Source organism: Herpailurus yagouaroundi, unplaced genomic scaffold (genome assembly GCF_014898765.1).
Source record: "Herpailurus yagouaroundi ecotype Mexico unplaced genomic scaffold, PumYag 184, whole genome shotgun sequence".
Classification (NCBI taxonomy): Eukaryota; Metazoa; Chordata; class Mammalia; order Carnivora; family Felidae; genus Herpailurus; species Herpailurus yagouaroundi.
In genome coordinates this window covers 20142447-20157171 of record NW_024412415.1, presented here as the reverse complement: position 1 = coordinate 20157171, position 14725 = coordinate 20142447, and the positions used below count along the sequence as shown (strand labels likewise).

Below are 14725 nucleotides of genomic sequence, written 5' to 3'. Positions count from 1 at the left end.
CATATTATCTATGAAAAATTATGGAACCTTTGATTGATCATTTTCTCCTGAGAAAATCTAAATTTGTCCTTGTATTTACAGGATCATAATGGAGACAAGGCTGAATTTTAGGCTGGGCCATTTCTAGTTCTTCAGAGCCCTGAAGGATCTCACCTGAAAGTCTGGAAAGTCTTATTTCTTAGGAAGTCTTGACCTCTCATTTTTGTCTCCCTAGTACTATGAGGCTGCTGACATATCTACTCAATTTTTAACCTCTCAGTCCCTGCTTTCTACTTGCTTATTTCTACCTCAGTCTCCACACAAGGGCAGATTAAAAATCAGAAAATACCTCAGGGAGAAACTGTATGCAGGATGTTATGTTTACTTCTCTGGGGTTCCCATCTCTCTAGGAATTGACCCTGCAAGTCCAAGCAGCCTTCATAGTACTGAACGCCAATTTTTATTTCTCCAGCCTAGGGAGATGGCTATAAACTAGGCTGCTATTCTCTGTTTGGCCACCAAGACCTGCACTGCTAATTGTCAAATGCATGGGAGCAGGGAGGATGGAGAGAAAAAACAAAACAAACACACAAACAAAAACAAAAAACAAAAAAACCTTGTAGCAAATACAGGAATCACCTCAATGCATTTCTCTTTTCTCAGGACCATAACTTCTTAAATCCTGGTTGCCTTGATTTTTCTGATGCTATTTAATTTTATTCAGCTTTTATAATGGTCTTCAGTATGCATGCCAGTCTGATTTTAGTTAGTGTAGTTTCGTCGAGACAGAGCCAAACAAAAGTGTCCAGCTAATAGCATCTCTTTTTTACAAGCCAATGATACTATCAACTGCTTGGCACATATATTTCATGTTTAACTCTTCCCTATTTCTTTTATCCTCATTTGTATTTAGTTGACAAATTATGTAAATTCTATCTTTGAAATCTCTCTCCCACACATACTCATCTTTGACATCCTTGCTACAATCACTGTCTAATGTGTATAGACTTTTAACTTATCCCAGTATCTCACTGTACCCTATAAACTTCTATGAGAAAAGTCATACTAAATGGAAATTCATTACATTACTCCCTACCTTCTAAATCTCTTCCTTGTCCCCCATTCTCTGTCTCTTCCAATGCCCACAATGCCTAAGAATGTGGGGCAAGCTTCACAGCACTTATTTATAATAATCTAGTTCAAAACTACATTTCCTATCTACTCATTTTGTAAACATATCCTATACCCCACTAGAATGGCATTATTTCCTGTGGACCCTAGCCCATATATTCCTAATTCCATAATAATGCTCATAACTTACCTTTTAATCTAAATGCTTTTCTTGCCATAAACTGACCAAATTTTCAAAGTCTATATCAAATGCTACTCCATACATAAAGATTATGTAGAGTCCTCCGTAGGGTAGAAGTTCTCTCTTCTGTGAGAACCCACTGCACTTTGCTTGTGCTTCTTGAATTAGTACTTATTAAATTTTGCCTTGCTTTATCATGAATTTTATACTTATTAGTATCTCATCAAGCACAAGCTTCTTCCAGGTTGCAGTCTTTATCCTATTCACTATTGTCCTATAGCACTTGACATGGTGCCTGGCATATGGAAGACCCTCGTCAATAGAATTAAATAGAATTCTGATAAATGTCAGGTGCAGAGTATTACAGGTCTGTGTGCTTAGGAATGTATTTGATACAGGCATATTTATGAAAATATTACCTGTTTAATTATAACTTCTATTTTAGAAATATGCATTTCTAAGACATTTTTCAGTTTAAATTAAAGGGAAAAATCTGAATATAATGCTCAGTATACAAATACCTTCATTTTCCCAATAAAATCTGAGTTTGAGCACTTTCACAGAAAATAACCTCATTATGTAAGCCATATTTGTTTTGTATTTCTTTTCCTTTGAGTTGAATATCCAAGTGAATGCAACACAATTCAATTAAATATGTAGCTGAAAAATGCAACACAATTCAATTAAATATGGTCCGAAAGAAATGCAAGTCATTTAATGTTAATTTTATAATAGAAATGTCTGCATCCACGCAGAGACTATGAGAAGAAATTTTAGGGCTGCATAATTCAGGTATAATTTTTACAAGACTATGAATTGAAGACTTGGGGGTGAAAATCACTACTTACAAGGAATATTCAGGGACAGCATCCTTGAAGGCAGGAAGCTCTCGCACGTATTCATTATAAAACCATTTCACTTTGAAATGCAAATTCATATAATCGGTGCTCTTGCATAACCGCTGCTTCTCATGTTCTATAACAGATAAAATCAAACATTTAATAAAGTTTGGTTTGCCAACAATGCTGCTGTATTCTAATCTACTTTTATTAGTGGTATTTTAAAAAGGAAGAGAATAGCATATTTGAGGTAAAAGCTAAGTGAATTGTTAAAGACAGACCTGAAATTTCACAAAATGCACAAAAGCATCCTAGGTCCTCTGCGGAATAGGGGAAGTAATAATGAAAAGTAACTTGAATGTTCTAATGTGCTTGCCCAAAAAAGGTGAGGATTCTGATGTAAAGTGTTAGAACCTACCAAACCTGTTCTATTTATTTCCATGCTTTCATATTTTGACTACTTTTAGCCTGATGCAAAGTTCTAGGGAGAATTAAAACTCTAAGCATGGATAAAACATGAATCAAACTAGGAGACATAATCCTTGATAAATACTGGCAATGTGAATGAGTAGACCACATTTCTGGCCTGGATATTTAACATTGACAGAATTAAGAGTTGAAAAGGAGAGGAAATATATCAAACTTCTAAGCCAGATGATTTCTTCTTCCCCTTTTAAGCTCAGCTAAAATTATTTTGTACCCTATGGCTCTTTTGACATTTCTTTAGCAGGATTTCCGAATATGTGACTTTTTTTTTCTTTTCTTTCTTTCTTTCTTTTTTCTTTTTTCTTTTTTCTTTTTTTTTTTTTGCTCTAGCTTAGAAAGTATAGCTTAAGACTGTTTCTTTCTTTTTCTTCTTTTAAAATCTGGATATATAGTACTGGGGAACAGTGACAAGTAATAGTATTACTGAACATGTTTATCGCTGCTTCTCCCCTCCCTCCAATATTAATATCTCTGCCAATTCTGGCTACAAATATAGATATAACCAAACCCCAAATATTCCAGACTATAAATTGAAGTGTCCTCTTACAAGTTCTGCATGAGGTCTGTGAATGTTTCTTAAGCAAAGTTCTTTGATTCATATTGGAGACATCCCATACTTTACATTTCAGACTGAAAATACTAACTGAAGCAATTAAATTGTTAAACACAAATTGAGGGCATCTTTGTTTTCCAAAATGTGACTATAGAGGGATTTAAATACCAATGATAAACACAGGAGGGAACACAACCCCCAATCAAACATTTTCGAATAATCTAAACAACTATTCATTCAAGACAATTTGTAGAGATTATAATTGTAATCTAATGTTATGCATAGACACAAGAATAAACTAGTACTTATAGACTAAACTCCCAAACAAAATTATGAACTAGGTAACATTTTGCTTCAACTCCCTCCAAATTTATTTCATTCTTTCTTTCTTTTAATGTTAATTCTTCCCAACCCTTCTCCTCAGATGTCTAGTATCCCTCCACACCATAAGAGGAGACATTTATTTGATAAACTCATAGTTAGGAATTTAATGCAACACTACCCTCAAACCCAGATAAAGTAAGACCTTTGTCTTAACACCCACACATTAAGAAGACTCTACTCGTCACAAACTCAAAACTTAAATAGATTGTGGTCACTCGGGATCTCATACGTGGTACCCACAGAGTGAGCCAGAACCCTAAACATCTGCTCTTGTGACTGATACCACCTGCTCTTATGATTAACACCCTATAAGCTCACAGAAACACTTTGGACTATCTTTTGTTCTATATTCTAAAAACAAGAGGTGACTACTTCCAGATGCTACTAATGTTCGTCGACTGCCATTGCTGACAAAGAAATAGATACTGCTTTGGAGTATGGGAAGAAATTTGAGCTATGGAAGCATTTAAGAGAAAGGGCAAACTAACTCACCAGTTCTTTCTCTGGATGACATAAATCCAACAGATTACTGCCTAACAAAGTATTATCTCCAAGTTTTAAGAAGTACCCATTTTCTTTGGTTTCAATTTATGCATTTGAAGGCACTCATGAATCAATGAGGCATGCAAAACAGGTGCACCTGCTGGCTGGGGAATATTTTGAATACTAAATCATTCATATGACTCTCAAAATTTTTATATGTGTGGTTCTAGATATAATATACATGAAGCCTGAAATTCTTTGGCAACTAGCTATCTACTGACTTCTAGAATTATCAATAGTTTTATTTTTGGAATTTAAATTTACAAGGTTTGACTTATTAAATTTTAGCTTTATTCAAATGGTTTACATAAAAACTTAGATAATTTGCATTGTGTCCTCATTTTAATAAATATTTTTAAGTATCTTCGAAGAAAAAGAGTTTTCTGCAAACTATATACGAACTATATCTGAAAGTACATTTGGAAATAAAATTTTTTGTATAGTTTATGTTAAATTACATGAAATCACATAAATTACATTCAGTTCATGTCTATTTTGAATGTAATAATATTTTATGTTTTAATCCTTTAATATTAAGATTGTGTGTAAACTTAGATTGGATGGGAAAAATATTAAGTACATCTCAGAAAAGAAAAAAAAAAGGAATACAAAAAGAAATAGAAAAAAAGTTCAGTGACAAGATATAATTTTTTTTAATTTTACAGAGAGAGAGAGAATCTTAAGTAGACTCCATACTCAGTGCAGAGTTTGATCAGGGGTTGGATGTCATGACCCTGGGATCATGACCTGAGCCAAAATCAATAGTCAGACGCTCAACCAAGCCACTCAGGCACTTTTATACTTGAAAGTTTTATATCAGGAAAAAATTAAAGAGAGCAGACATCATGTGACTTAGCATGACTGTAAATAGAATGCAAAACATTTAAAATATTTTATTATAACTGCCTAATTTGTAACTGTGCTGAAATAAAGATGAAAATACATTTTTCTGAAAGAAAAATATAATTTATGACACTTAGACATTTACTTTGAAAACCTAAACACTGCCACCCAGAACACCTAGATATACACATTGATAATTAAGTTGTATTATCTTTGACATTTTGCCAATATTCAGCCTATTAAAAAAGAAATGTTTTTAATCTCGTCAATATACAAGGACATTTATTTGTTGAGGTAGGAATATAGAACTACAATGCATTCAACAGTTTGTTAGCTTGGTTTAGAAATTATAAATATTTAGGTCTATGGTAAGTGGGGCTCCATGTGTGCTCTTGACTTTGCAAATGTTATCAGTGAACCTGACTTGATGTGTTACCTCTTCAAGAGTGTTTGCACATTAACAGAATCCTGAAGGTAAGGGTAAGCCAGTTCCAGCTTATACCAGGAATGTTTATTTAGCATTTATCTTCTGCTAGGTCATGTAGGAGGGACTGTGGATGTAAAGATGAAGATCCATGTGCAAAGAGCTCAGGAAGGGTGACATATAATACTACATGTAATACAACATGGCAAGTGCCATTATTTGATATGCAGAGGGGAATACTGTTTCTCAGAGGACACGAATTTAGCCCCACCTTTGTGCTTTAGGTGAACACTTAAATAGAGAAATGATTTGTGATTAGTCGTTCATTGCACAAAGAGGAATTTGAATCAAAGGACACATGTCATATAAAACAAGACATTTTTCTTTGAAGTACTATTTAATATATATGTGTCTCTTTCATGAAGCTCTATGTCTCCAATTAAGACTGTGGGTTTTTATCCCTTCTCTCAGGTTTTTAGATGTTTTAGTAGTGTGAGTGAACCTTAAATTTATGTTGTACCATAAAAAGAAAAAGGTTACCAATCTTTGTTCCTTACAATGAAGTTATCTCTATACTTTGGAAAGCAGGTAAAAGCCAGCTGTAGGCAGTGTCCCTGTCAGTTTTTCAGGAAAGAATTTCAACTTATTTTCATAATCCACGTGCACTTCACTTCTCCATAATTACAAAAGTCTTTTCTCCATCCTTATTCGGGTACTCTGTTCAGAACATACAGAACATCCCCGACTCATTCACTTGGACTCTGAAAGCTTCCTCAATTCCTACATTCCCCTCATTCCTGCTGTTCCTACACTTCCAGAAAAGAATCACCTCTAGATGTTGAATCTTCTGTAGCCACAGAGTAGCCAGGCTACTTTCCCTTCTTCCCCACCTCCCAAGTCTCTCCATTGTGGATCAGTATGGGAAAGGAGATAGGAAGGATACCAATGAGCCTTTTGCAAAATGAAATCTAATACTGCTCTAGTCTAGAGACCATACTCTAGTTCCTAGGAATATATCTGACAGAATAGCTCAAACTATCAGGGTTTTACCAGCCTCTTTGCAGAAAATAAACTTTGAAGATTACTATTAGCTTCCTCCTTACAGAAATGCTTTCCCTCCCTATGAATTCTTTCCTATCTCTCGAAGTCATATTTCTCATGTACTATCAACCAATATTTACTGCTGTCTGTGGACTGAAACAGGAGACCAGTACCATCTGTTTTCATTTTCTGCCAATTCAACAAGAATAATGGACATCTTTACATGTATTATGCACTTCAGCTGATACAGCAAGAGGTTTTCAGTTTATTGAGTTAGTTGGTGATGTAAGCTTGATCTTGAGGAAAATGCAAACAAAACTGGAAAGGGTATGCTCCTGTATAATAAGGCCCACTTGTGATGTTTGTCTTTAAGTAGAAAATATTAATTATAATTTAAGCATTTTTTAGCAGTGACTTGTAATCATTATTAGTGATTATAATCAGTATTCGTGGTGAATTTAACTATTTGGCTACTAAACCATGTCCTTTTCTTCATAGGCATACAACCAAACCATATTTCCCAACATTTCTTGCAGTAGGCCTGGCCTGTGACTAAATTTTGGGCCAAAGCAATGTATGCCATTTCCAGACTTGCCCTGAAACACCTACTCTGAAATAATCCTCTTTTCCCTCATTTGTTAGCCAGATGCTGAAGATCCAAATGAGGATTTCAAGGCTCCGTGGAATCAAAGAGCCACTAAAGGGTAGAAGTCTGGGCCCCTCAACCAATTCTCAGAAGAGAGTTGCCGAATCAGAAGTACCTACTTGGACATATACAAGTGAGAAATAAACAAACCGATAATGTATTAAATAGTTTGTTACAGAGTTGGGCTACCTGGAATTATATTCTATTGCATTACAAAAAGTTTTAAGATTGAGACCCACTTGCTAATTAACCTCCAAATTGTTTTCTACGTTCTTATTTCTTTTATATGTGTATATGCATTTATCTGTATATATGGATATAGATATTCAGGCTATTCCCTTGCTTTGCGAAACTGTGTTAGTAAAACTATGTCTATCAGCCCTCACTATGAATTCATCCACCATCACACAGGAAATCAGTTAATCAAACTTGTTAAGTTTATGTTAAGAAAACAATAAATAGGCTCTGAGAAAGGAACAATCATAGAGGTAAAATAGATTAGTGCCACTTTTTATTTTTCTGTCAGCCTTATTTCATACTTGTGGGCTTTCTGCTATATTCTGAGTAGTTATTATTACCACTTACGTGACTCTATAAAAAGTGAGCTGTTATTGTTCCAAAATCCACATGCCTGTTTTTCTTGGGTCTTTAGATATCCCTCCCATAATGTGTAATTATATATTATAAAGGGACAGTTCAAGTAAACTACAATTACATCCTAACTGCCACCTACCAAATATCAATGTAAGAAATAATATCAAATTCAAAATATTCTTCAAATTATCTTTAATTCCATTCAAATTATCTCCTGCTTAGTGCTAGACCACACTGACAAAGTTATATTTATCTCATAGAAGATAAATGACTCTTAGAATTTATTTAGCCATCAATCCTCCTACATTTTTAATTTTGGCAACAAAGATTTAACTAGCTCATTACATTTACCAAGTAAAACATTTAATTAGTTTTCCAAATTGCCGTACAATTTTGCACAAAATTTAATCTTTGACTTTCAATGCTAAATATGAATATTTTACTACCAGTATAAAACTGCTTTGCTTAAGTTGTGCAAAGACACTTGTTAATTTGAAAGTATATGCCTATTTTCCTTTAGATGGCATTTACAAGCATTTAATTGAAAAGAATATATATTTTTTGAAAGTTGATGTTTATGTAAGGGATTTTATGTATAATGCAGTAATGTACAATTATGTATTAGTATATAGGATGGGGTGGTATACACTCAATCTATTCTCATGCCAAAAGCAAATGTGCTGCCATCAACCATCACTGTGTGATTTTCTAGTTCTTAGTTCTTAGTTTTATTGCATAAACACTGTGTTGCCCTATAGTTGGTAGTGTACATTTTTTTTAGGACTATCTTAAACATCCCTGTATTTTATACTGGTGATGATATGGAAGTTCTGGAAGGAATATCAAATAATAAATTGGTATTAGGGGCCCAAGGACATGATGTTTTGTGACATATTGTGTACTCACAAATCTAAAACTACATCACCTAGAAACTTTGGTTCTAAAAATAAATAGGTATCAAACTTTTATATATAATAGATACATATAAACATTTATAAAAGATAACCATAAATTTTTATTAACTATATATAGGTGGGGATCATGGGCTCCTTTTTATACACTGAAAGTGCTAAACCATGTAGTTAGAAGTAAAAAAGAAAAAGAGAATACAAGTTATAGGTTTCTATTTTAAAATAGCTCTATAAAGGGCTTATAATATCCATACATCTTGGGGTGAGAATCATATAAATTTCTGGCTGCCAAAGTAAGCTGGTATTAAGAAGCTATATAGCTTGAAATAATAAAATAAAAATGAAAAAAAAAAAATATATATATATATATATAACATGTTAGCAAAAAGTAATTTGGACCAATGGGAAGCTTCCAGGGAGGAAAATCAGCCAAAAAGAGAAAAGATTAAGTACAATAGTAAATTACTGTAATCAACTTTCTTAGGTTCAATGACTACAAAGCAACAAATATCATTAATTTTTGTAGGGTAAGAAAAAAATACCAGTTTCTTTCATGACACATTTCTGATAACCCAGCCTTAGCAAAACACTAGGAAAAAGAAAAGCCAATAAAATCTGCCTTACTTCATGACCACTAAAACTGATGCTAGAAGCAGTTTTACCTTTGAGAAGGAGTAGCTGACAGTCCTCACCATAAATGCAATCAATCTCTCAGCAGAATCCCAGAATGCATCTAGGCTCTCCAGGTTCATTAAACTAGGAATGATGTGGAATCAGACTTACTTCATAAACACACTCTGATACATCTGTGGTGAGTTTAGACATATATCAACCCACAAACCTACACTGGCGGGTTTAGAATAAGAACAGTGCTTTCCAATGGAACTCAAACCTCCTCAACCCATCTCATTGTCATCCAAAACTTGAACTTTCTCTATTTCTGGGAAAAAAGTTACTCACAAATTTGCTGTGATTTGGTCACCTTTTACTTTAAAACTTTCTTTGCCAAATTTAAGTAGCACCATACCAACACTTTCTCTATAATCTTCATTGATGACACAAATTCCTATACTTCTGATGTGTTCTGAAGCCAACTCAGTATGTACAGTTACTGAGCTCCAGAACACCCAGAAGGGGAAACATACCAGTTCATGACCTGGGAAAATAAGGAAGTGGTATGGAGGCAAGACCACATAATCTGGTGCTAGAAACCTAGAGATGGATAGTTGTAAAGGAAAAAGTGGGATGGGATGAGAAAGGGCATTCAAAATCAGAGAGGGCCAAAAGACTGGAATATAATGGTAAAAAACAGGCACCCTGAACAGCTACTGGAATTAATTGACAAGTCATGGAGCAAGAGTGTGTGGCTGACAAGTTCAGATACAAGAAGGTTAGTGTGACTAACACAGAGTTGACTGGGCAAGAGTGGTGACAGCTAATTTCAGAGAAAAGCCAAGGCCAAATCACACAGGATCTTGTAACCTGTGAATAAGGACTTCTTCTCCTAAGAGTTAGGAGGAGGATTCTGGGGTAATTCACATTTGTAAAATATCATTTTGGATGCAGTCTGGAGACAGTAGGAGGGTATGAAGGAAACTATGCAGAACAAGCAATGGGTGAGGCATCTTAGACGTGGGTGGTAATAGTGATGATTCTGGTGGAAATGGTGAGGCATGGGATCTATTCTTGGTTGTCTGTATTTCTGTCACATAACCATGCCTGTAACCTCTTCCATTCCTAGATAAACTCTCTTAGAACAAATAGGGCGACTTAATAAAATTTTTATTTCCCCACACTACCTTCTCTGCTTAGAACCATAGATGGATTGATAGACTGATAGATAAAAGAATGGAAAGACTGTATCTGGCTCTTTTGCCACGTCTATTCCATCATTTTCTCTTCAGTCTTGCTGAGGATAGAGTAGATCATCAAGCAGACTGGTAGAGTACCTGCTCAACATTGGTCTTGGTCTATAAGTGCGGTAGTTTATTAGCTTCTCATGGGGGGAAAGCCACTGCTTTCTTTGTCTTAAAAGGTCCAATCATCTGTATTAAAATAAAAGGCCCTGTTTATTTAGGTAAGTTTTTAAATTAAGTATTGTCAATGAAATATAGACAATTTTACTCCCACATACATAGCTCATAGAAGCCACTTACAAATAATCAGTTTCATGTAGTTCTCAGAAGTTTACACCTTTTATTGCAATAACATTGCTTGTACCTTTTTCTTGAAAGACTCAAATATTTATGAATTTTACTTCTCATAGCTCCCTGTACTTTTTCTTATCACTTATTTAAATGTAACTTGTAGGGGCGCCTGGGTGGCGCAGTCGGTTAAGCGTCCGACTTCAGCCAGGTCACGATCTCGCGGTCCGTGAGTTCGAGCCCCGCGTCAGGCTCTGGGCTGATGGCTCAGAGCCTGGAGCCTGTTTCCGATTCTGTGTCTCCCTCTCTCTCTGCCCCTCCCCCGTTCATGCTCTGTCTCTCTCTGTCCCAAAAATAAAATAAACGTTGAAAAAAAAAAATTTAAATGTAACTTGTAGTTGAGATTCTATTTTAGGATAAAATTGACTTCTATCAATTTCTATAAATATACAAAGATTTCTCTTTTTGGTAGATTTCAACTAAGCTATTTTTATGGTATAAACATTTAATGAGATGGTACTTATCAGTGTACAAAAAATAAAAAATATACAGATTCATATAGTAACATATATATGAATTTATATATTTATATACGATGCATATTCATATATAATATATGAGGTTTTGATTTTTAGGGAAAAATTGACAATATATGTCAAAATTTTAAATGCATGTATTTTTCTGGCAATTCTTTTTCTTAGAATTCTACTTACAAATGTATGGGCACACGTAAACAAAAAGTAGGGGTTTATAGGTATTAGCAAAATATTAAAAATAGTCTAAATATATACTGATAGAGAAAAAATAAGTAAGTTTTATATACCCATTCTACTGAAAACAATACAATTCTAATCAAAAATGAGATAAATTTAAATGTTTATATAGTACTAGCCCCAAATTGTACTGTTAAGTAAAATAGAAGAAGTGGGAGAGTATGAATGTATTCTACGACTGGTATGAAATAGAAAAAGATATGTACACATATACATATGTAGGCTTAGAACATTTCTGCAATTACACAAGAAATTGAAAACAGTGATCATCTTTAGGGAAGACTGGTCTGATAGCAAAGAGAAATTTTTCATACACTATTCTTTTGCACTGATTATTTTAACCATGTGCATCTTACATTTTCAAAAACAAATACTTGATTTAAAAAATACAATTAGAGGGTCGCCTGGGTGGCTCAGTCTGTTGAGCGTCCAACTTTGGCTCAGGTTATGATCTCACAGGTCGCGAGTTCGAGCCCTGCATTGGGCTCTGTGCTGACAGTTTGGAGCCTGGAGCCTGCTTCGGATTCTGTGTCTCCCTCTTTTTCTGCCCCTAACCCACTCGCATTCTGTCTCTGTCTCTCTCAAAAATAAATAAACATTAAAAAATTTTTTTTAATTCAACTAGAGGGGCGCCTGGGTCGCTCAGTCAGTTAAGAATCCGACTTTGGCTCAGGTCATGATCTCACTGTTCCCGAGTTGGAGCCTCGCATGGAGCTCTGTGTTGACAGCTCAGAGGCTGGAGCCTGTTTCAGATTCTGCGTCACTTTCTCTGTCTCTGCCCCTCCCCTGCTCGTGCTCTGTCTCTCTCTCAAAAAAAATAAAAAAGAAAGAAAAATTAAGAAAAAAATACAACTAGAAACAGTAATGAACAAAATAGAAAATTTAGGAAAACAAATCAGTAATTTCAAGAAAAGCTTAATAAAATCTTCCAGAATGCAGGGCTAATTGTTAGAGCAGAAAATTACAGAAAGAATGACAAAGAAATCAGAGAGACTTCTATTAGAGATCCAACATGATAGAAAAAAGTCAAACAAATGAGAGAATCAATAATAAAAGACACAAGTAAAGAAAACCATCTTGTAGTGGGAAAGAGAGAGGAAAACAAGTATGAAGTTCAGGAATTCTCCACTAATGAAAAGATACTCCCATCTAGATATTAGTGAATAGATACATTTGCCAAAATGTCCGAAGGACAAAATACAGAAAAAAATCTTACAGGCTTTTAAACAGAAAAACAAACATAAAATTAAAATAGGTTGGCTGTGTCTCTTCCATTCAGTAGAATGTGATAATGAAACAACATCTACAGAGTCATGAGAGGAAGACCTGCCAAGGACTAAAGAATTATATATTCAGTCTTATTTTTGACAGGAAGGCAAAGTACAATAGCTAAACCGTCTGGTTCCACTAATAAACGATATGTGGTTTATTGGATGTGGAGGGATTGCTTCCTTCTTTCCTAACAGCATGGGGATAAAGCTGAAAAGCCATACATTTTTATCATGAATCATTATTTTTTATTACAGAAATAAATCTATTGGACCCAAGGAGTTTCTATGTTAAAGCCTCTCTCTTAGACCAGACTTATGTCAGATTCAGAAATCTAATTACACAGGAATTACAATTTTTATTAAAAGATGAAAGAGCTACAACCAACCTATGCCAAGAAAAATGTTGAATGGAGAGATCCAAAAAGTTATTGTGGTTATCTCTGGATAACTCTCTTCCTCGAAGTATTTGTGTTTTAATAAGAATTATTTTTCATATTTATTTTGGAAATAATTACAAAATAATTTGAAATATTTCCTCAAACAGTAGAGGAAAGTTCACAGAAGAAATAAGGATTACCAGAAATATCATTATTCACAGATTTGTTTAAACTATGACTCAATACCCTTCAAGATAATGCTCTGCAAATTATGTATCTCTAAATATATGTGTACAATTTGTGTAAATACTTTGTTATATAACCCACTCCTTTCACTCAACATTTTCCCATGTCAATGAAATTAGATTTGCATCATTATTGAAAATTATTTCCAAGAAACTATGGTTTGTCTATTCTTGGGCATGCACTTTACCTATTTCTGTGATTATTTTTTGATCTGACTTCAGGGTCTAAGCTCTTTCTGCTGTGTCATACAACCTAATCATGGGTGGTTTCAAGCAGAAAAAACAACTTTTAGGTGGACTGTAGATCTAAAATTTTAAAGTAAATTAATAAGCTTTTAGAAGAAAACAGGGAGATTATTTTCATGTTCTTGGGTAGACAAAGATTACCTAAATAGGACAAAAATAGCATTAACAAGAAAGGCATTATAGTTACAATTAAGAATTTCTATTTATCTAAAGACATTAAGAAAGTAAAAAAGTCACAGACTGAGAGAAAATATTTGGAATACAAATATCCAACGAAAGGATAACATCTACGATACATAATTTTTTTAAATATTAAGAATATGTCAGACAACTCAGTGAAAACATGGGCAAAATATTGAAAAGATAACAAAAATATTGAAAAGATAGTTCATCAAAGAAATATCCAAATGGCCAATAAGCCTATGAAAAAATGGTCCACTTTATTCATCATCAGGGAAGTGGAAATTAAACCACAATTTGAATTAAGAGCCATTACATACCTACCAAAATGGCTGGAATGAAAAAGAAAACGACAATACCAAGCTGGTAAAGATGTAGAGTAATTGAAACTTTTATACACTTTTGGTGGGAGAGGTAATTATTATAACAACTTTGGAAAACTATTTTGCAATATCTGCTAAACTGAACATATGCATCCCTATCACCTAGTAAGTTCACTCCTTAGGTATACCCATGACAGATATATGTACACATGTATTCACTGAAAGAACATTCACAGCAGCACAAATAACCTTCATAGCCTTTATAATAGCCTAAGATCAGAAACTATCCAAATATACCTCAACAATAAAATGTATGTACAGCTGCATATTTGTTCACTGGAATGCAATACAGTAACAAGAATGAAAAAAACAAATATTTGCAACCATATGCATCAAACCACTTTATGTGTAAAATCTGCCCCCTCTCCAATAATGCTTAGCGCACAAAATGGAATATGCCCTATGATTTGATCTAAATGCAGTTCCAGAATAGGCAAAACTACTCTATGGTTTTAGAAGTCAATGAAGTGTATATTATTAGGGGGATTAGGTATTGACTGGAAAGAAGATGGTGGGGACTTCTGAGGTTCAGTTAACAGGTAATTTCAGTG

The 14725-nt window shown here is 34.2% G+C and overlaps 1 protein-coding gene across 6 annotated transcripts in view; it reads right to left on the bottom strand.

The window, feature by feature from the left end:
• Window positions 1-14725, bottom strand: part of UNC13C (unc-13 homolog C) — a 613180-nt gene that overhangs the window by 136165 nt on the left and 462290 nt on the right. For all 6 annotated transcript variants that reach the window (XM_040492731.1, XM_040492733.1, XM_040492734.1 and 3 more), the window contains one exon: window positions 2140-2266. In XM_040492731.1, the coding sequence (XP_040348665.1) occupies window positions 2140-2266 (127 nt within the window). The remainder of the gene's footprint in view (window positions 1-2139; window positions 2267-14725) is intronic.